Source organism: Seriola lalandi, unplaced genomic scaffold, assembly GCF_002814215.2.
Source record: "Seriola lalandi dorsalis isolate HSWRI2012SDOR001 ecotype SW California unplaced genomic scaffold, Sedor1 jcf7180002054338, whole genome shotgun sequence".
NCBI lineage: Eukaryota > Metazoa > Chordata > Actinopteri > Carangiformes > Carangidae > Seriola > Seriola lalandi.
Genome location: NW_019524891.1, coordinates 591,883 through 615,511, shown reverse-complemented (window position 1 = coordinate 615,511; position 23,629 = coordinate 591,883). Strand labels below are relative to the sequence as shown.

General features: G+C 42.2%; 1 protein-coding gene across 2 annotated transcripts in view; it reads left to right on the top strand.

Annotated features, from left to right (window-relative positions):
- prkd2 (protein kinase D2) overlaps positions 1-23,629 on the top strand; it is a 31,983-nt gene that overhangs the window by 2,701 nt on the left and 5,653 nt on the right. The window contains exons 3-14 of one of the 2 annotated variants that reach the window (XM_023407553.2): positions 19,051-19,189; positions 19,538-19,669; positions 19,846-20,045; positions 20,466-20,649; positions 20,771-20,842; positions 21,018-21,035; positions 21,208-21,367; positions 21,468-21,579; positions 22,380-22,457; positions 22,552-22,870; positions 23,253-23,305; positions 23,412-23,484. In XM_023407553.2, coding sequence (XP_023263321.1) covers positions 19,051-19,189; positions 19,538-19,669; positions 19,846-20,045; positions 20,466-20,649; positions 20,771-20,842; positions 21,018-21,035; positions 21,208-21,367; positions 21,468-21,579; positions 22,380-22,457; positions 22,552-22,870; positions 23,253-23,305; positions 23,412-23,484 — 1,540 coding nt within the window. The remainder of the gene's footprint in view (positions 1-19,050; positions 19,190-19,537; positions 19,670-19,845; positions 20,046-20,465; positions 20,650-20,770; positions 20,843-21,017; positions 21,036-21,207; positions 21,368-21,467; positions 21,580-22,379; positions 22,458-22,551; positions 22,871-23,252; positions 23,306-23,411; positions 23,485-23,629) is intronic. The other variant, XM_023407554.2, reaches the window with a different exon arrangement.

Genomic DNA, 23,629 nt, shown 5'->3' with positions numbered 1-23,629 from the left:
TGCCAGCACCAATTCACTCAGCTTTATACGGCCACCAAACCTGCACCATGATGATTTTATTCTATATACACATACAGTAGAAAACCCATGCAGAAGATAAGTTAATTCTACATTCAGGTGGTAGCGGGCCATGTGTTTTTATTTGCCAGTTAGGCTGGCAGGTGATTAAATTAGCAGATTTCCACAGCCTATTCAGAGCAGCTTTGTAAAACTCCCCACAACTGCAAATCTTCCAGGAAATACTGGTAGCTCTCTCCAGCCAGCTTACCCACTCTGCTAATCTGTTATTTGTGCACAACAGTCTTTGTTTTCTCCCTTCACATGAGTTGTTCTCTGTCATGTACTTGGTTTCATTTAGTGAGTGCTGCGCATCTGATGCAGGATACCCACAGCAATTTTTTGATGCACTGCACCGAGGGTAGGATCAGTAGCTGTACTGTGGCACACTTCAAACTGTGTTTCCATATGATGTGAACAGATGTGGTTGGAACACGTTCGAGGTGTTGATAACTTTCATCAAAATCTAAACTGCAACTGCATGTTTCTGCCTTTCCAGTTCACTTGTGGCTTCACTGTTCCGCTTTTTTGTGTTTTCTCTTACAAACCAAAACTATATATGTCCAGTGTAATGTAAGATGGTTGTTGCTGGAAGTCTTGAAGCTCTCATGTTTGTCTTTTTCAAATTCAATCGGACCCTTCCAGAGCTGTAATTTAACACATTTTCCTTCCTTACATTGTTTGCAACTGATAAAAAAGTCACCACAAAATGTCCAGATAAAGATTAAGACAAACCTTTATCAGCCAAGCCAGTTAGCTCTGTGACTCAACTCAGTAGGTTGCTTCGTTGCCGTCAAAATCAAGTGCATAGTTTCACATTCTGTAGTACATTAAAATCACATGGGACCAGAACACTGTTGGAAATCGAATAACAGGCAGTGTGGGACAGCTTAAGCATCAGGTGTCTTCCTCAGAGACTTAATTGGTGATTATTGGACATTATAACCAAAGGCGCACTGGGCACTTTGAAATGAAGAGCTGGAACAAGATGATGGAAGTGTATAAACAAAATAAGATGATTTTACCAGCTGGAAAGATATGTAAGCAAATTAAACGAAACTGAATGTTAAAGGGATAATCAATAATAAGCTGATTTAACCAATAACCCACATGTGTATTTAAGCGTTAAGGTTGATAGTGTAAAGTTATTATTTGCTTTATTTGCATTTCCCTGGCTTGTCTATTGGCAATGGGTGAGGTCTGCTGTAATTTAAGTGCACCTCAATTTACACTGAGTCTTTCTGTGTGGAGTTTGCATGTTCTCCCTGTGTTTCCTCTTGGTGCTCCAGTTCCCTTCCATCCGAAAGAAATGAAAGATAGGTATTGGGATGCTCCTGCAATTGGACTCAATTATAGCTGCCCACTACTCCTAAATGTTATTGACATTCAAATGCAGAGCATGAATTTCCCCACAGGGATTAATTAAAGTATACGTTTTAGATCTTTGTTAAGAATTACTGCAATCCCTGTCTGATGTGTTCTCGTCGAGTGTAGCCCAGTGGGAATAGGTGGTCGTGTCCAGAGCCGTGTTTTATTCTTCATCATTGACCTTAAATGTTCACTTTTTCGAAGAGAAGGAAAAAACAGAAAAGTACCTTCATTTCCACAAACAAAAAAAAACACTCAGAACCTGATCTTTCTCAAGCCTTGTTAGATCAGTCACACACACACACACACACACACACACACACACACACACACACACACACACACACACACACACACACAAATATTCAGCAATCCTCAAAATCCCCTAAACACAAAACTCCTGCCCTGCTAGGAGCTACAGCTTTAGGTGGGAGATTTGGACAATAGACAGCTTGTCCTGGTCTAGTCAACTGAGTGCGACATGAGTTGGACTGTGGGTACACGCATGAATGCCTACATTGGTGTGTTTAGAGGGGTAGTGAAGGCAGTTTGGTACCCCACACCCCCGCCCACAGTCATCTATCCCATCCCAGAAAGGGTGAGTCACCGGCTCTGTTTATTCACAGGCTCCCTCCTTGTGTTCCATTGACATGTTTTTCCGTTCACTTCTCTGTGGAGGAGCACACGCTCCCCTGGCTTCAGCTCCCAACACCAACCCTGAGTTAATGGCCATCCTACAGGTCTATAGTCTCCTGATCTGAGCTCTAACCCCGGTCTCTTGGGCCAGAAATCCAAATCCACCTCCAGTCATACACAGTATCTGGACTTTGGACACCTTCCTAAAGCCTAGTTTGGCTCTGTACCTGGCAGTCACGTTTGCCCAAATCCCATCTAGCCGGCCTATCTCCAGCTAGCTCGACCCCCTCCTCCCTGGGTTGGCAACCAGGGGTCTGTCTCCATTCAACCATGATGCATCTCTGATGCATTCACTCTTGTGTTGGACAGGCCTCACTGATCCCCCATCATTATTTCCTTTCCTCATTTTACCTGCTTGTTCACCTGATCTATAGTGTTAATTTTCTTTTTGTACCTCTCTTTGTCTTCTTGGAAATTCCTTTCCTTTCCTTTCCTCTCCTCTCCTCTGTAATCACTCTGTTTCCTCTCACTGTCTTCAGGAGAACTACTTCCTACTCTTCCTCTTTTCGTGCCCTCGTGCTTCCCCCTCTACCTCCTCTACAGATCCTGGACTTCCTCTCCTTATCCGCTCATCTCTGGTTCCTTCTGCCTTATCGTTGAACTCCCTCTCTTGCTCTGCCTCCTCTTCCTCTTTGCACCTCATCTCCTGTTAATCCACTTCCCCCTCTTTGCACTCATTCACCTACTGCCACTGCTTTCCCTGCCAGTGTCGCCCGTTCTTTACATTGTCCGCCCTCTTGAACACACTTCGAGTGAGTGAAAAAATATGGAGAAATTCACGCTCTTGCCTGGTTGTACGAGCCAGGATGTATACTTCTTAGAAAGCGATGAGTCAAAAATCCTATAGTCTGATTTGTCAAGTGGTTACCTCAGCTAGGATGATTCATGTTTTCCACTGAATATTAGACAGTACAGTTAACAAACTGCATGATTCGGTCTGCCTTTGTTTTCCCTCCTTGGACTAGTTTTCCAAAAGGTGTGTCAGCTTAACAGTTTCTGTCCTTTCAACACCAACAACTTCTTGTATTTCATCATTAATGAGATGCACAGCGACATGGGTTGACGTCAGTGGGTGTGTTACGGTGTATGCACGAGTATGTCAGCGTGTGAACATAGGTGAGAACCTGTTGAGTCCCATCAGTGTCGGCTGTGGTCACATTGCTGGATTGTTGGACATGTCTGCAGACTAATCTGTGATGAGTTACGACACATCTAACAACCAGTGAGCCGTGTTGAATCCAGCAGTGGATACACAGGAAGCACGCTGTTGTTAGTTCATTTAGAATGTAGAAATTTCTTTCACAAAAGGTGTCAGTTTAACATGCCGGAAGAGGCCAGTTAGTATTGCAAAACATTATTGAGTGGCACCTAAATTTGAATTCATTTCTGTATCTTGTGAGAAACTCTCTGATTAAACTGCTGTGAATAAATAGAAAAGCGGACAGAGGGTTGTTTTGATCTTTAGGTAGATGGTTAAAAATGCAAAGTAATACACACACACACACACAAGCACACACACGTACACAGCTGCGACGGAGAGCCCCTGCCCTGGCCATTGTTTCCACCTCCGTTGTGGAAGGAGCTGTTTCTTTATCTCTCTCCCTGGAGAAGCAGTTTGGCCCTGGGAATGGGATCATACACACCACCTCCTGTTTACCTCACTCTTTTGCACATGTATTCCACACACACACACACACACACACACACACACACACACACATATTGTAAAGTACAGTAAAGTAACAGTTGGCCCTGATTATCCAGATAAAGGCCCAGTGTGAGAGATGAGGTTGAATTGTTTGTATGGAAACAACAGTTCTGCGTTCAGCGTCGCTGTAGGTGAGGACGCTGTCTTAATTTGGCCTGAATTACAACCTACAGCTACACTTTCATCTACTGAACTGATCTAATGTCACGGGGGTTTTGTCTTGCTGTTTGGATTATTGAAAAGCCTGTTGTATGTGTCAGAGCTACTGGGCAAATACAGCGTGCTTATCAGCCCAAACCTTTGTTGGCCAATGAATAAATGCCAGTCAATTAGCAAGACGCTGGCAGGTGGACATGCAAGTGAAATAACAAACCACGCCTCCATCAGGCTGCATGACATTTGATGACTGAGTGACGATAACGCAGCCTCTGACCAAAAGCAGCAACTTTAATGCTGCAAACTGCACACCAAATAATATAAATATTTTATCTAATGAATCTTTACTTCTGCTAAGGAACTTATGGTTATTGTGAAGGGGGTAGACCCACAGCAACAGGTATCAGTTCTGCTTCCCAAACCTCTCAGTGTGTGTGTGTGTGTCTTGATTTGCATGGTAGCAGAACAGCTTTGCATGACTGACCGTGCCTGGTGTCTCTTGGCTGTTGGCGGTGTGCAACAGGGCAAGCTAAGTCCGCGCAAGGACATTTGATTATTCAAAGCACACACAGTTGCCACACACTGAGCCCAGCGACAGGATGTTTATCAGAGGCAGAGAAAGTGAGCTGGGATGATAGATGGAGATTTGAAGTGTTTGAATTTTGAGCTGCAGCTGAGATTGTGGTCCTGAAAGAACATAGAAGAATCGCCCACAACGCACAAAAGGATCAAATCTGTTGCACTGCATGATGTATTAGAGGATAATTCCACTTTATTATTCATGGATGGACAACTGACTACTAGGCACAGATCCAGGGGCCCGAGGGGTCGGTTAGTTTTCTAAATGTCACACCCAATGTTTTCCTGTACAGTGTCAGATGATTGTGGACTTTTTGGGTTAAAAAAAAAAAAAAAGTGTAAACAACAGTTTAGACAAAGTGTCTGATTGTTTGAAAGTGTTTTCATGGCAAGAAAAAAATGATGTCTAAAATGAGACCCAAGCTCTAATAAAGTGGAATTATCCTTCTAGGCCAACCTGATTCTTGCTTCATGTTTCTACAGACCCCTGCATTCATTCTCTTGTTCTTAGCAAAGGAGACCTTATGATACTAATCCACCGATTAGCATTGGTAAAAACGGTTTTGTGCCGTAATCCAACTGGGAGCCACAGAGCAGAGCTGAGCAGCATTTGGTGACATGTAACCGGGGGGGGGGGGCTCGTACCAGCCCGGTAGAGAGAATTTCTTTGCATGTCACAAAAACAGCACTAGACAAGGGGGGGATCAGGGGTAGATGAACTTTCATACCACAGAGAGAGAAAGAAGTTAGAGAGCCCTGTAGATGAAAACCAAGTGAATTAAGGGACCAGACTTTGTGCCATTCTTTTGGTTCAAAGGACAATGAGTCCAAACGAGCCAGATACTTAAGCACAGTAAGATACGTATCCTGCATGATCTCATAGAAAAACGGGCAGAGCTCCGTCGCTACAGGGCATGAGAGCTTTTTTCTGTTCTAATATCAAGTGTGCGAAAAGCGTGTGTGAGAGAGTGCTCTTAGGAAGACGGCAGACAATGGGGTCAGTGTGAGGGTTGACAGGGTGGGTTGGGTTGGTCTGGGGCATAAGTGCAGTGTGTGTGTGTGTATGTGTTAGTGCGGCCCAGACACATTGTGAGGTGTGTATGGAGGGGTATGTATATGAGTGGAAATGGGCACCTCAGTAGATAAACACATGACATCAATACTGAAGGCTGCTCAGTGGAAGAGCCAAGTGGAAAATAATGTCTGGACATGAGTTCTTAACATTGGGTCTGAGAAATCTGGAGATTATCCACTGAAATACTTTGCAGTATATAATGATCACAATTCCATAATGAGAGTGATTAACTTATACATGGGTTATACTGTCACCACTGTTACTGAGGACCTGCACACTTACCTGTGTTACCTAATCTGAAAATGACATACCCAATGAATAAGGTAAATCAAACTAACCCAAATTAATACCATGAAGCCACTTTGATATAACATCAGAAATAAATCATGGGTAATTTAATGTAATTATCATGTAGATGTGGTTGCAGTTACACAGAATAACTGAAACAGGATAAGAGCTGAAGCAACGGCAGCTCAAGCCCATAAATGTAACCACAGAGTTATCACATGACTGGAGTTCAGTGTGCAGCCTTCCAGCATTTTCTCCCTCCCTTTGTTTAAATTAGGAGCTAAAGCCACACAGCGTCGAAAGGAGAGGAGTTTAAAGGGGGGAAAGAAGCACAGTGTGTGGAGAGCAGAGGGGACAGGCATAAAGGAAGAGGGGATGACTCAGAGTGCAGTAATGTGTCTATTGTGGCCCTCAGCGTGCAGCTTTATGCGTTTGTGTGTTCATCGCACTTGGCACACGGAGAATGTGCAAACACTCTTCTCACGGGCCTGTGTGTGTGTGTGTGTGTGTGTGTGTGTGTGTGTGTGTGTGTGTGTGTGTGTGTGTGTGTGGTGTTTCTTTATGGTCACTCTGTAGAACGCAAGGTGAATTCATAGCCAGAGAAATGGATGATCAGAAAATAGATATTTAAGAAAAAAAAAAAGAGAAAAAAGGATGAAGTGAAGAGAGAGCAGAGGATCAGAGAGGTCTCCAAAAATGTGTCCATCTCAATCCATGAAAGTTTCTAGAAAATATAACGAGAAGTAACCCCACCACCATAAGCACCTGTGTTTACTGTAGGAATTTATGAGTTCTGAAGAAATCACTGTCATTATAGGGATTTTTTCTGATGTCAGAGGCAGATGCCTCAACTGTGACTGGACTGTTAAGACAATGAGGAGCCTGCTTTCGCTTCTTCTTTTATAACCTATATTGTGCTGTATGCACCATGTGTTGCTGTATTGCTCCACCAGCAAAATCCCCACACAGTGGACCTATATAAAACAAATCAGCCATGTAACTAATACACATAGTACATGCCATTACATTGAAAGCAGTGATGAAATTCTCAGAGTCACTGGAGTTACAGAAGCGTTTACAGACACTTATGATTTTGATGAGATCTTGTTGCACTTTCTTCACAATGTTTCTGGAACAGTAGTTTATGGAAACGCGCTGATTTTCATTTTCTTTTTTTTTGGCTTTTATAAAAAATTAACTGAAGAGTTACACAACATTTGGATGGAAACGCACCTAATATCCCTTAAGGAACTGTACATTTAGCAACCAGGCTGCAGTTTTTCCAAACATGAGTACACAACACCTGCTTAGACCTTTCTACTGACTCTCGATTGCATTGCAAGCATTCTCAGTGAGCTCGCCTCTGTATGAGTGAAACTAACTTTCTAAACCTCTAAGAAATCCCTGGCTCAAATCCTGCCTGGGGTTAAACAAACAATTTTGCTTTAACCAAAATGTTTGTTTAACTTAATCATACAAAATGAATATAATATATAAATACAGTAAAATATAGATAACCATAGACAATCCTGCTGTTTAGGGCTGTGGAGATTCTGTAACCGAGACCATAATCACAACGACACAAACGACAACAAGATCATGGACACTTGTATCGTGTGAATGAACCGAACCGTGGTTCAAAAACTGAGGTCTGAACCAAACCGTAGAACTTAGTCCTGAAACACGAAGAAGTCTGATGAGGTCGTTTTAGCATCAGCACCAAACAGCACAGACTTGCCTTCTCCTCTCATGAAGACCTGTTCTCTGTCTCTCCCTCTCGTCATGAATCACTGAGTTGTTCGATGCGCACAGATTGGACTGAATCCAAAGTTCCTATCGGTTTACCTGCCCATTACCAAGCCAAGGAAGGACAGAGGGGAAGAGGAGGAGGAGGGTGAGGATGGCGGGGGTGTGTGTGGGGTGGGGGGGTTCGGTTGATGGAGAAAGGAGCAGCTACCAACAAAGGCTGGTTCAGAACAGCAGTGCTCGTCTCCTTTATCCCCAGGCCCCTCTCTCATGCCTGGTCACGGGTCTCATGTTACCTCTTCGTCCTCCTTGATGCTTGGAACAGAATGAGGTGCTTTGTCCCTGCGCTTCTGCTTGAGACTAAGCTTTTTCCACTTACTGACCGCGCGCACACACACACACTTTTTTTTACCACTATACAGCGTCTCGTTATATTTGTCTTTTCTGTGAACTTTGTCCGTTTCAGTCGGCTTATACTTTTACTTTCTTTCTGTCTTTTGGCTGTCATATACACCTTGTGACGTGCATTTGTCGGTGCTCTCTTTGACAAGTTCTTTTTATGCACGCTGGACTGAAAGGTTCTTTGTGGCAGGAAACATGTCACATTTATCACGTTTGTTTATATATATATATATATATATATATATATATATACTGTGCATGTGTGTGTGTGTATTAAACCCAGGCTGTTTGCATTCTTCGGGTCATGTGCTTGATAGGCTTTTGCCGCTGCATGCAACACACGCAACATGTATTCTTAGGTATGCATGTTTGTATGTTCTGTTTAGAAATCCAATTGTGTTTACACATGTTTACATTGTTACTGTTGCATTTCTTGTTTGTGTGTTTTCAGTCGTGGCTGTTTGTAGGTCTGTGTGTGTGTGTGTGGATTTACATTTCCCCCTTCCCCTCAGTCTCTCAGGCTTACACAGTTATCTCTGGTATGTAGAAACTAGCAGGTCAGGACTGTAAACCTGATTATGTCTCTGCTCTCCAGGATGACACACACACACACACACACGCACACACACACACACACACACACACACACACAAAACATGAGTCAAGGGAAAACAGAAAAGCAAAGTATACAGTACAGTACAGTTGTCTTGCCTATTAAGAAAATAAGGAGCAGACAGTCTTGCACTCTGTGTCTAATATAAGTTTTGAAGTTTTTTTTTAAGTTTTTGGCTCATCATACCATTCTGCAGAGCTCCCGGAATACATAAACATTTTTATTTTGCTGATTTACATCAAATTTTAATTGAGAATTTATGCTGTGAATCAGCAATTTCATGGGCAGAAAGACTCAAAAACAAATTTGGCACTACGGGCATATCAGATTCTTATGGCTACCCTGTCAGCAAAAAAACTACCTACTTAAGCATCAAATGAAACTAAGAGAGTCAGTGTTTTTTTGTTTTTTTTTTGCTATTTTTCAAAGGTAGTTCCTACATAATTAACAGCCTGCCTGACTGTTATGTCTTTGCAATTTCTTCACATTATATTTAGTAAGCTTGCTATGGTCCAGCAACTTGTAAAAAATGTAAATAAATGTGTTTGCGTCTCATTAGCTTGCGGAGGTTTCTTCAGTCATGAAGTCAATTTCTTTGCCATGTTGTGCTGCAATCATAACAAGCATCACCTCTGACTTTGAATGAGCGGCGCCATTAGGCTTCAACCATTTAGACGGGCATTCCAAAAAAGTGAGTGAAAGTTGCAGGAATCCAATTTTTTTTTTTTTGAGAACACCAAACTCTCAGCCTCACCTATCAAATTATAAAATATTTTCCTCCCGACAGATGCCCCATTGGTTTACACCTTTAAAACATCCCTCCTGTGTCTCATGTCTAGCCTCAGTATAATGTTTCAACAGGAAACACATCAAATCCAGGAAGAAAGAAGCTTTTTGCATTTGGCATTTAGTGTCTCCTTGTAAAGAAGCTGATCGTGCTAAACGGATTCTCATTATTTCCATTGATAAACTACATCCTGCTGCACAAGCTCTCAGCTCGCTTTCAACTTCTTACAACAAGTGTATGTGGTCACACAAGTGCCGTCTCTCCTGTGTGGTTATTTGTGTGTTAGAGTGTGTGTCTATGTCTGTGAGAAGGGTTGACGGAGATGAACAGACAAATACTTGAACAGAAACAGGAAGGCTCAGAACATCCACCTCCGATCACAGGTGTGTTTGTGTTGAAGTATGACGCTGCTGCATGTGGAGAGGCCCACTGACAGTCAGATGATGAAAGAAATCAAGTGATTGAATGAGTTGTAGTATACGTGACATGATGGTAAACTGAACTACGTCATGAAGCTTTTCAGTTGTTGTTCCTTGTGTGTACACTTTCTTTGTTGATTCATATTCATTTCATCTTCCTTCTTTGCGTCTGTCATGGGCGGCGGTTAGTTGACGTCATGGGTATTAACCTACTTAATTCCTTGTCCTCGTGGCACAGACCTGTCACACTCCCCTGTGATTTAATACATGACGTGAGCAAGACGGCTGCTCGTGCTCTTTTGTTTTCTTAAAAACCAGCATGGACTCTCCAGGTGACTGAGGGCACCGCGAGGGCAGGAATGGCTGTCATTTTTGTCGTTTGCTCCATCCCTTCGTCAGTTTGTGACCTCACTGGGGATAAAAATAGGCCGCCGGGCCAGTAACACGTTTGTTCCATCGCTAACACTGTCAGCACAAAAGGAAAAATTCCTGCGTTGCGCCAAGTTGTTGTCAGGAGCTAATGAGGGCAGATCGTTGACGTCTTTACATGCCCGTTACCACAGCAACCCCTCATTAAACACCTCATCACTTTCAGAAAGGTGGGGTGGTTCTTTCTGAGTCCCGTGCCTGACATGTTAACAAGGATTGAGGCAGTTATGGTCCAACAATTACACTTTGGGAGAAGGATTCTTCTTAAGGAGAGGGATGGTTTATGCAAATACAAAAGCATAAATACACACACACACGCACACAGAGTAAATTGCAGGTGAATGAAAACCCTTTATCATGATCTTTGACAGTGTGTGTGCACAAGAATGTGAGTGTGTACACGCACACACGTGGGCAGGAGGGTGTGTGATTTGTCACACAGTAAGACGTGGATGTTTAAACAATGTCTGTTGTTTGAGGGGATGCAGCGTGTTTCCTCTTGACTATAAAATGGCTCGATCAGGTTCCTGTTGTGATAACCAGCCTCTGTTGCAGAGACACATCAGTGTGGAGGACCATGTAAGGCTATAGAGGTCAGTGTGTTTACACAGCTCAGTGTGCAGTGTCATACTCTGCGGGTCTTGTGTTTCATCCACGCTGATTCTCAGTTGTTGATCGTGTGTTGTCATCATTTGAAGTTGGGCCTGACTGATTCTGCAGAGCTGCAGTGTTTCTGTAACGTACTGCACTGTGTAAACACAATCCAGCCCCTGCCATTCTGTAACATCTCAGTCCTCCTCCCGACTCTCTCCTCTTCACTGCACTATTAAAAAGTAAAGCAACAGCTGCAGAGGACAGTTTAAAGTGGTTATAGTATCATATTTATTCCATTACAGTCTTGACTACCACTGACAATAAATCTTTCCAGAATGTGACACTCGAGCTGTGCTGCCACTCCACTTCTTTCTCCCATGCTACCAAAATGTGGTAACTTTAGTTCTTCATACACGAGTCAGAAAAATGATGAACTGGTTGCATGTCTCTTAAAAGTTATAATAGATTACCTACAAGATTAACATGAACTTCATAAATAGCTGCTCTTTTCTAAATGTGTGTATTTTCTGTGACTAAGGCAACTGCCTTATATTTAACATGCCATTACTCTTCCTCCTCAGACGTACATGATGTTCGTACTTATGTTACCTTACACATTTGAAACACTAGAAACCACATGCTCACAGCTGCAGTTTCCTGTGTTGTGGAAGTCACAGATAAAATTAATACTTACAATACTGTGAATACTAATCATGACACTGCAAAAATAAATGATGGCACTGAAAGTACTTACCGAATAGATAGGTGCAAATAATGTCGTATGGTGAGTAGAATGGTAGTGATGCAGCACTCAAACAGCACAGGCATGGCGCGGAGGCCCCTGGCCCTGAGGCAGACAGAAAAGTCCTTTATTTGTGAGTTCATGGACCTTGTGGAGTTTCGCTTTATGTGGTGAAAAACATGTCAACATGTTGATGTCAAATAAAACCAGCAACAGCCACTAATAGCTGACAGAGCAGTTGGTAGAGTTACATCCCAAGTATTATGCGGTGCTTCGTGTGAACTCTTTACTTTATAGGGCGTGAAAGTTGCTTTCATTTTTGCCATTTTGCAACTGACGTAAAATCAAATTGAGGGGATAAATGGCTCCCAATTGAAGCAAATTACATCCATGAGTCTGCATAAAAACTGTTCCATAAGAGTAATGTATTTTATAAGAATAAACACAACACAGGCTTGATCTCGACTGCTTCGTTGATGAGTAAATCTGTCTATGAACTGCAGAGCTTTGTCAGATGGCTCTGAGGCTGTGTAAAGGTGCTTATGAGTTTGTGTGTGTGTGTTTGTGCCTGAGTGTGCGTGCTTGTATGTTTGTGCAGCTTGGTGGTCGAAGGTGGCTCATGCTGAGCTGCTGGAGGGGAAGTGATGGGGAGGATGAAAAGCAGAAGCAAGTGGCTTTCAGCAGGACATAAAAGTCTCTGTGTTCTTCACACATGCTGCGTCTTTATATAAAGATGGTCTATATTTAGCACCGCTCTTAAACCGTTTGACAAGCCCTTGAGGTTGAAATTGAATCGACTCAAGTGGACATCAGTGGTGCTCCTTGTGTGCAAGCATCAGTGCTTTGATGAGGCGATGCTAACCTGTTGCTGAAGTGTTGAGAAAAACTCTGCATGACCCCACTGCTGGTCCTTTTCTTGCACTTGTTAAATTTCTCACGTTTTTGTCTTGATTGTCTTTGATTTAAAAAAAAAACAAAAAAAAAAAAACTGGCGATTATTCAGTGGTTTCTCAAAGCAGCTCATCAATAACAACAAGAAGAAGCTAATGAAATGCTTCTATAACGGTCATATGGCAGCACTAGTATAAAGCTGACTGGAAGAGGAAGGAGGAATTAGATCATCGCTTCATATTCTACATGTTCCAGTTTGTCTGCACTTGTTGCACTTCAGACAAAAGATCTCAGCCATTACCTCTGCGCTTGTGAACTGCATCATATGTCCAGGGGCTGTGGTGGTCAACAAGGAAATGAACAAACCAACAGAAATGTGAGCGCAGAGGAAATGGCACACGGTGCTGTGGCATCAGATGTGTCTGTGTCTTGAATACAGTGTGTCTGAGCTCAAATTTCTCTCACAAAAGGCCTTTGCTCCATGACATCACAGCGATATGATGAGAAAGTTGTTTTTGTGTGTGAAGTGTACACACGGAGTGATATCACTTGTTTTGTTTGTTTTCGAGTGTTTTAGATCCCAGTGTGTGTTTTTAATAATGACTGAGCGAGTAACCTGGATAAAGGTGTTTGCCCTCATTGACGTTATTGACAGTAGCAACAACACACAGAGAAAGTATCAGTTGTCATTGTTTAGCGTGACGGTGATGTTGTGCTGCGTCTGCGCTAAATTTAGATATAGGGTTGTTCACTTTTTCATTCCAATTTGGACAACTTCCTGTTAACGCAATCATTTAATTAAAACTGTATCTTACTAAGGGTCAATGAATCAATATCTCTGGTTCTTATGAGACAAATTAGCATATTGTGCTTGGTGATAGCTCAGTGCATGTTGGTATGGCAATCCAGGCAACACCAGAATATGAAAATAACCCATGTGATGTATTGGTTATGATGCTGTTGCAAAACCAAAGCGTGACAAAAACCTCAGAGATTGCAATGATTGCATTTCTCTGTGTTCTGCAATGACAGATCATGTTTTGACACTTAGCAGTACACATAGCAGACGTCTTCTAGTTTAATCCAAATTCGACATATTATATATGTTGAATATACGACTAATCCATCAGAAAAAAAATCTTAAAAAAAAATAAATCATAGATCTTGGCTGCAACTATTCACATCAAATAGTTCTTCATTTTCAAAAAGCCCGGGTTATTCACTGATTCAATGATTATCTATATTATTGATAAATATAGAAATATCAAAATTTGTGCCAATTAATTTTCTTTCGATTGACTAATCAGTTAATTGACTAATCATTGCATCTCTAAATACATACATATTGAAAACTACGAAGAGACTATAGAAGGAACAAACAATAAATGGAAGTAGAACATAAATGCATTTGACTGAAATGGCTCAGTAGGACAAAGAAATGGAGATAAAGAATCTTGAAAGTTTCTCTCTCTCATTGTGCTGTGTGGATTTCTAGATTGATGTGCGTTTTGCTCCATCTACTTCCACGGAAAAACATTTCATCATGTCCAGAGCGGAACACAACATCGAACCTTCGAATAAAGTAGGTTAGTGAAGTCATTAGTGAGGACGCGCTGCTGGCCGGCCTTAACATTGCATCAGCTCGTGAGCAAGGGAGTAGACCGAATTGAGGATAGTGTTAGTGGATGGTTCAGCTCAGAAAAGATGACAGAATGCTTTTCTTCAGTCCTTTTCTCTTGTTTCTTTTCAGAGTGCCTCAAAAAATAAGAGACAGCATAAGAGTAAGAGATATAATGGATGATGAGGAAAGTTGGACAGCCCAGAAGAAAAGTAAAGTTAATAAACACTGCACCAAAGAGGAAAATAAGAGTGATGGGAAACAAGGGGAGGGGTTGGGATAAAGAAAGCCTAGTCCATAATTCATTTCACTCATAATGGCTTCATTGGCCCAAAGAGCTGCAGGAATAGTGCAGGCAATGCGGGGTAACCTGATCCCTGGTAACCCAAAGAAAGCAGCTAGAGACACAACCCTGTCTCCAGGCAAACCACACCATACTCTATACTACGGTGCATATGATAATACAAACAGCTCTGCCGTCTGCAGACAGTAGTCACACACGCACACATAGTCTCTTGCAACCACACTCCTAACCTCTACCCACAAAGTTAGTATAAAGTGTACACACAAACATATAGATGTGATTATGTAATTACAAGACAAAGAATGTCATTTTTCACCATGTTCACATACAGACAGAAGTAATGTGCGGCTTTTCTGCTCTTTCCACCCTGTACTTTGACTGGAAACTGGAACAGTGGGAGAAGAAAAGAAGAAAATGGTCATTTTCTCAGAGGGAACTGTGGTTTTTGGGGAGTTGGGATATTGTGCTTTTCAGAAGAGCTGTAAAGACGTGTGGTCTGCACAGACGTGGCAGCTGCAGTTGTGGTTGGAGCATTGTGTATGTGTTGGACAGTAGGCGCAGGATAATATGACTCGCCTTGTTTCTTTGGTAAGCAAGTGAGCAGCAACAGAAACAGTGTGAGGCTAATAGCAGAGACGCTGGCATCAGAAAGGGTTTACAAATGACTTAGGCTGAGGGTTGTCTGTGGATTTGGGCAGAGCAGGGAGTCTCCTGTGATCTGGGCTCTGTGGGTGTTTGTAATTACAAGTGGCAGCAGTTGGTCTTATTTGTGGCAGTCCCAGGTACTGATGCATTACATGTTATTACATGATTCACTCCTGTCAGAGAACTTGTGGGTTTTTAAGTCTGGAGCTGGGAAATTTTGGAGCCTCTTCTCATGAATATCTTTATTGTCTAATTGACCCAAAGCCACAAACATTTGTAGACGTCTTGGGGTAAAATTGTCTTTTCACCTAAATTACAAAAAGGCAAGTCAAGTAAATTTTTATTTATATGGCGCCAAATCACAAGAAGTTATCTCAGGGCACTTTTCAAATAGAGCATGTTCAGACCATACTTGTTATAATATTTATTACAGAGGCCCAACAATTCCCACCATGAGCAAGCACTTGGCAACATGGGCAGGGAAAATCTTTATCTTAAGAGGCAGATGATTTTCTCTCTAACTGCAGGTGTATCTAGACATGCAGATAGTTCTGACCTAGATAACCATCTCTTGAGTTTGTCTGCCTCCACACCAGCATAATGGAGATGATTGGAATTTCTTCTGTGTTTCTCACAGCACTGAAAAATTGCAAGAATTCAACATTAGAGTTTCTCTCCATAAACAGTGTGTCCCTGCTACTCAGAATAATCCACAGGCCTCGCTCAATTGGTTCGACTGGAACTACGACCAAAGAAACAGTCCCTGAGAAAACTGTTGACAGCATGTTTTATGGATTATTCAGAGTAATGGGTTCATGAGTTTGGAAAGACATGAAGTTTCTGAATTTTTAAAATTCTGTGATCACCACTAATGAAGCGAAGCCTGCGAGCCAGTTCATGGAGTTCAACTCGAAGTGCCGCTACACTCACATGACATTCTCTCACTCCTACGCATATCCAGTGCACCCATTTTAATTATGGCGGTGTACTGCATGGCACACTGCCACTTACCTGAAAGCTATGCCACTGCTTGCTGCCACCTCCCAAACATTAATGTTTTACACATCAACATTCACATATCTCAATCTATTCCACATGAGTTGACTGACTGAAACTAAATACTTTTCACAAAGCTATTGTCAATCTCTTCTCTCCTAGGCAAAACAACAAAAGCATAACTATGTTCATGGCTGGATACCATTAGATGTAATTTGGGTGAACAAAACATTTGAATGATTTGTTTAAAGCAGCTATAATCAATATTCTATCGTAACAAAGTATCGTGTTATGTATCACCAAATCTGCTGTCCCCTTCGGTCCAGTCTTACCGAGATTTATAATCTTTAATCTATATATATTTTATGCTGATGACACCTTATTGCTGATACACGTTCGTCGTTTGCCCCATATTAAAATAGAAGACTATTTTAGTGTGAGTGCTGCCATTTCTTTCACCTTTATGCTTTCAGCCATGAACATGCACCTGACAGAATTTCCTATTCAGTATTGGGAGCTGCTTCGCTGTCACTGTTTTTTCCTGGAGCTTTATGGTGTCTTTCAGCTCATGGTTTGGGGTTTTATGGCCCACACCTTTTGGCTCAGTGTCACAGCTCTCATCAGCGTTGTTCCCCAACGCAGTAGACAGCTGTTTTCAATGGAAAAGCAGTATACACTACCTGTCCAGCACCAAACAGAAGAAAGATGAAGCTAGCTGGAGAGCTGTAAGGACAGTGAATACTACTGGAGCTTACATTCATCAAGTGGTCACAAACAAAACAAATGCAGATTCCCCACATCGACTTTATAAGTAGATAATATGTCACAGTTGTGGATTCCCCTAGTTATCCAAAGTTAATGTCTCCTTAGTAGCTGTAAGAAGAGTTACTGCTATCTTTCCTCTAAATGTTTGGGAATCAACTTTGCATAATGAGTATGCTAAACAAACAGAGGCATTATTTAAATGGTTGTGCTACACTGATTTGCTCGCACACCTTTCACACCTCTCTACCACGGCTTGGGTTTATATTCCACCTTCTTGTTCTTTAGCCTTATATCTGTTCACTTCCTTTATTGTAGATGCATGTAATGGCTGTTAAGGCCACTGTGTGCTTTTTGTGTCTTGTTGTTGACTGTGTGGTCAGTAGCAGTAGCCCACTGGTGGGGCGTGGTGGACTCACTGTGTAGCTTGGCAGCAGTACAAACCAGGCCTGGATTTCAGATGTGGTGCTGTGGAGTGCCTGTTGGGAAATGAGAGCGGGACTGTGTGTGTATGTGTGTTTAGGAGACAAGAAGGGAAATGGGGGGGTGGGGGGGGGGGTGTTGCTGTTTGTAAGGAGGGTGTGTCTGTTGGTAAGCGAGGAGGTGTATGTGTGTCATTGTGTCGTTCCAGGGTGGAGACCAGGGTTCCCCTTCCTTTAATTAGCTAGAACTCGGCCAGATGTTGAATCGTAACTCTGACGTGGGAAAAACAACAAGAGAGACTGGGAGGATCATGTGTGTGTGTGTTTATTCCTTTTCTTCTTACTCCTCTGGTCTGATCTAGAGTGTCTCATGTGTTCTCCCCAAAAGACAAATTAATTTTAAAGATGTATACCTGTGGTGTCCTGTGTGGTGTGGCCACTGAGGTGAACCAGACAGTATTAACTATTCAGGAGAGCAGGGTTTCCCTGCGCTCTGCTGACTTCTGACTGACACTCTCATCTCTCATATCTCTTGAGGAGCTTCATGGAAACACCTTTGTGTGTGTGTGTGTGTGTGTGGGTGTGTGTGGGTGTATATGTGTGTACTTGAGTATGACTGATAGGAAGATAGGATAAAGTTTCTCCTTTTGTCTCCCATTCCACATTGACCAAGTTGCTCAATTAGTGGAATTCAGCCAGTGTCTCTTGTATATCAGTGGTTACATGTGTGTGTGTGTGTGTGTGTGTGTGTGTGCGTGTGTGTGTGTGTGCGTGTGCATGTGTGTGTGTGTGTGAGGGCTGCTACATATCCCAGGCACTTTGTATAACAGGGCATGATAGAATTGGTTAACGGCATACAGTAATGTCATATGCCTGAGAACATAGAATCATTGCTTTGTTGCTGCATGTTCTGTGTTCACAGTGTGATGTTTTCAACTGTTAATGAAAATAGCAGAGCTGTGACTGTTTAGGATGTCAGTTGTAAATGACCAACGTGTAATAACAACTTTCTCCCAGCTTGAATACAAAGAGGGGCTGCTGAGTTAATACAGGGTATGTCAGTGGGTGGATTCCTGAGTGGGCCACATGTGGCACAGTTATACAAAGTCCCAGGTTCTGGTCTCAATTCAAAACTCTCATGTACATTTTCATGCATGTTAAGTTTTTCATATCTTTTGTCATTATTTTTATGGAGTCCTATGAAACACCATCTATTTGATGAAATACAAGTAAAATTAATATTTCATAAATCTACACTCCAAGAGAATTATTGTCCAATTTTACAATTAATTTAAAGTTATTTAAACACATTTGATTAGATATTAAAAGTTATTGAATTTATGACTTGTTAAAATCATGTTTGGAATTGACAGGATGAAAAAGAAAGTTATGTCACAGCGTTAAATGTGTTGGTGTGTGTCTGTGTGTGCGTCCGTTCCGTTTCATCAGATGGCTTGTTTTCTGCCGTTACAGCTGGTTGCTTCTGTTTATGTATTTGGCTTTATTCGATCTGGAGCTTTTTCTGTCACTAACAGAAGCTCAGTGACGTGTTGATTTGACTAGATCGCCTGACAGGCTGCTGACATAAAGCCCTTTATTATATTATATGAAATGCAGCACCAGTCTTTCAACTACCAGCCCTCCTGGAGATAAAATCACAATGTCAATCACAATTCTGCTTTTTTTTTTTTTTTTTTTTTTTTATACAGTTGATCCTCCTACATTTCTTTTATGCCATGTTTGTTTGTTCTAGTTCCCAGAGTGTGGCTTCTATGGCATTTATGACAAGATCTTGCTGTTCAAGCATGACACATCCACCAACAACATCCTGCAACTGGTTAAAGCTGCCAGCGACATTCAGGAAGGAGATCTGGTGGAGGTGGTGCTCTCTGGTAAGAAACCAGCACTCCTCTCTTCAAATATGTCAGCCATATTAAAATCTACACTAAATTTTCTTCCTTCTTTTTTCCTCTGTAATCTCTCTTGCATTACTGTTGTTACTCTGCAACACCACTCTTGGAATCAGTGCTTATCTGCTTATTTTACTACAGGTAATATCTTCCACAGGCCTAATCTGTTCTTTCATTGTTTCAAATTGTAATGCTCCCCTGTCAGGAACAAAACCCATCTATTTTTCCATCCTGTTTCCGTCTTATCCATCTAATCAGTCTTTATTCTGCACAGTGGTGTGATTGTATCGTGAAACAGTGACCACACTCTATCCCTGTTATCTCTTTTAGCGGCAGCCACATTTGAAGATTTCCAGATTCGGCCCCATGCCCTCAATGTGCACTCATACCGGGCCCCAGCCTTCTGTGACCACTGCGGAGAGATGCTGTTTGGACTGGTCAGACAAGGGCTCAAGTGTGACGGTGAGAAAATCAGAGAGACTAAGTGTGAAGAGGAAAAGATTTTTTGATGTGGTCTACACATTTCTCTGAGAAATGATCTGTAACACTCACCAAACATGCGCCACATTCTCCTCTCTCCTGCTCTGCTGATCTGCTGCTCCCTCTGCTGGTTCTTTGATCGATGCTGCCCCCTGCAGGATGTGGACTAAACTACCACAAGCGCTGTGCTTTCAGCATACCAAACAACTGCAGTGGAGCTCGTAAACGGCGTCTGTCCACCACCTCCCTGAGCAGCAGCCAGTCCCTGCGTCTCTCCACCACTGAGTCAGTGTACAGTGTTGGGACGGCCTCCACCTGCACAGAAGATGCTACCCTCATCCGCTCACACACACAAATGGTACTGGTGGATTCATGCACACAATGCTCTGCTCATTTTTAGACTATTAAAACTAAGGAGGAGTCCATGGGCAACATTTATTTGACCACATGAAACAGCTTTGTTTCATGTTGCTGTCACAAATTGGGTATTATTATTGGTAGAGACCAAGAACAAAGCTTAAAGGAAATTATTGGACTTAAACATGACATCCAATACATGCTAAAGCTGCTGGATGTGTAAATAAGCAACTTAAAAGGTGATGATATTTCAAAGTTGGGTTTATAAATTGTTTCCGCTGCCCCCAAGTGGCCAAAAAATAAAATCAATTATTGCAAATTTGAGGACATAATTAAATTAAGTAATTAAAGGGTTGGTTATTTACTTACTCACACACAAACTGTGTCGTTGATAATTTTTATTTCCCGTCTATTCTGCTAGCCACGGACCCCCAGTGAGGCCCGGCGCTTCTACACAGGCCGACCAGTTCATCTGGACAAGATCCTGATGAGCAAAGTGAAGGTGCCCCACACGTTCGCTGTCCATTCGTACACACGGCCGACGGTGTGCCAGTACTGCAAGAGGCTTCTTCGAGGACTGTTCAGGCAGGGCTTACAGTGCAAAGGTGAGTACATGCAAAGAGAGAGACTCACTTCTGGATGTCCAGTGTCCAGTAGAGTTGCTATATAAATCCAACCATATTACATAGAATCTGATCAGAATGAATTGTGTTTTATTCCTCTCAGACTGCAAGTTCAACTGCCACAAGCGCTGTGCGTACAAGGTTCCAAATGACTGCCTCGGGGAGACTATTGGAGGTGAGGGAAGATATAAATCTATCACTTTTCTTTTCTGTTAATGACTCTTTTAACCCTGCATTGATTTGATAAAAGCATTCATTTCAGAACTAGGTTACTTTAATAACCACACGTAATATAAGTCATTATTTAGCAAGACTGAAACTCACTGGCACTAATGTTTTTATCTTCTCAGACAACAGAAGTAACTGTGGTAAGTATTATCGGTGCTCAGTATTGATGCATGTAACGCTGCACTCTCCCTTTATAGCTTAGTAGTAGTTCTAGAAGTGGCAAGTAGTAGTATTTTTCCACAGCATTTTAAACACATTGTAACTTTAAATCAAGTCGCACTCAAACCTTTCTTTGCCTCATTTTTGCTCCAGACATGTTGAGTCCCAGTGCGGACCCTGAAGTGCCCATGGACTACACCAGTGACTATGACAACTCGGACAAGTCTTCAATGGATGACTCGGACGAGGCCTGCAGCATACCCGGGTCCTTTTCTCCTGACAACAACCAGGACGGAACCAGCGGAGATCAGAGGTAGGAGGAAAACACAGACATTTAGAGAACAGCTACGAATAAATCTCCAAAGGGCTGTTATATGAGGAACACAAATTCAAACACGTTTTGCTTCTTCCAGTGTTTACATCCCGCTTATGAGGGTGGTACAGTCGGTGAGACAGACAACCCGTCGATCCAGTACAGCTATCAAAGAAGGATGGATGGTTCACTACAGCAATAAGGACACACTGGTAAAAACATCACCCAAAATTCCCATGCTACCGAAGCTAAATATCTCTGTCATTGTTGTAGGAGCTGCACATATGGATTGAAGTCAGTTTCCTCTAGATGCATGAACCCACTTTCTTCATGTTCTTTTCTTATTTATTGCAGCAAGTTTGTTTACTTTCCACTCACTCAACCTCATCATCAGTTTATTTTCCCTGTCCACCAGCTCCTCTCCAAACACTTTCGAGCTTGACCATTTATTCTCTTGCCTTCAAGGCAGTTATTGCTTCCTTTTTCTTTTCTATTTGTGCAGGTTTGTGAGTGTGCAATGAGTGTGTATTTATATGGAAGAAGGAATAGTTGAAGATTGATGATGTGGCTGACTCTCCCTGAAAACATAATAGCACTCAGCAGACGTGTGGTCAATTCAAGCTAAAAGCCCATTTTCCACTTTTTCTTTCTCTGTTCGACATATTTGACCTCAAAGAAACTTTTCTGCCTCTGTAGTCTTTTTCATGCTTGTTTTTCCTCTGGCTGCACTAGCACTTTTTTTTCTTCCTTTCACTTTTGTCTCTTTTCTCTTTCTTTTTGTTTCCACCTTCTCGTCTTGCAGCTCTTACTCCTGGTTATCCTTCTTCTCACCTGGCCTCTCTTCTCATCCTCTGGACGTCACCTCCGTACTTGAAATGCATCCATGTTGACCCTTGAGCTTTACCCCCAGATCCAAGCCCCATTGTTCACCCTCTGTCCTCTCCCTATCCCACTCTTCAATGCCTTGTCTTTGTTGCCCTGACTCATTCCATCCTACTCCAACCCCAAACAGAGAAAGAGGCACTACTGGCGTCTGGACTGTAAGTGCATCATCCTTTTCCAGAACAACACCTCCAACAAATACTACAAGGTAAGTACAGTTAACTCCACGAAAAAGCTATGATCTCAAGTCATTAATATGAAGTTGAAGTTTGTTACCATATCTCTGGTCCATCCGCTTGCAGGAGATCCCTCTTTCTGAGATTCTGGAGTTGCGTCCTGCTGGCAACTTCAATCTTGTCCCCCCCGGCACAAATCCCCACTGCTTCGAGCTCATCACAGGCACTATGTGCTACTTTGTAGGGGAGGACCCCAACACCCTCCCCCCTCTGAAACCCAGCAACCCGCCGACTGTCCCCCAGACACCTCCCTCGCCTAGCCAAGTGGCGCCCAATAGCGGCATTGGGCGTGAAGTAGCCAAGGCGTGGGAGAGCGCCATTCGCCAGGCCCTCATGCCTGTCATCTTTCAGGATGCCCCGCCAGCTGAGGGGAACACAACTCATAGTAAGTTGAGAGCAGCCAAATGTGGATGGTGCATTTTTGGTTATGATATTTACTAAGAGTTTTATGGATGGGGATGATTAATAAAAAAATGACAAAATCAGAAGCATCAGAAGCAACATGAGCTGATTTACAGGACGAGGTTTGGTCTTTATTTAATCTGATGATAAACTTTTCCAATAAGTTAAATCGTTCTTTCATTTCAGTTTCGTATGTCGAGCTGAGGTTGAGCAAAGTCTTCCTTTTCTAGTGTTGGAGAAAAATACCATACAGTACATGTGAGATATTAGTTGTTGACAGGTAGTGCTCCTTAAATACACAACCTAGAATTCATAAAACTCTGTAACCTGTACATTGTTCCTGGTATTGTTTTTGTTTTTTTCAGGACAAGCCTCTATCAGCATATCAGTGTCCAACAGTCAAATCCAAGAGAATGTGGTATGATCTTTTTCTTTTTTTTTACCTATTTCATTCAGTCTTTAAATGAATATTTACAGTGAGAATGATGATTAAATGATTTATTAAATGAAGTACATTCCTACAGGACATTGGTACAGTGTACCAGATTTTTGCTGATGAAGTGCTGGGATCTGGGCAATTTGGAGTCGTGTATGGAGGTATGTAGATCTATGTCCAGTGATGCTGCTGACTGAGCTCTAGATTGATTAGATTAGATTAGATTAGATTCTGTGAAGGTCAACTGAATGGGTTAAAGCTAACAAGACACAAGACAGTACATCACAAACCTTCCAAAACATGGAC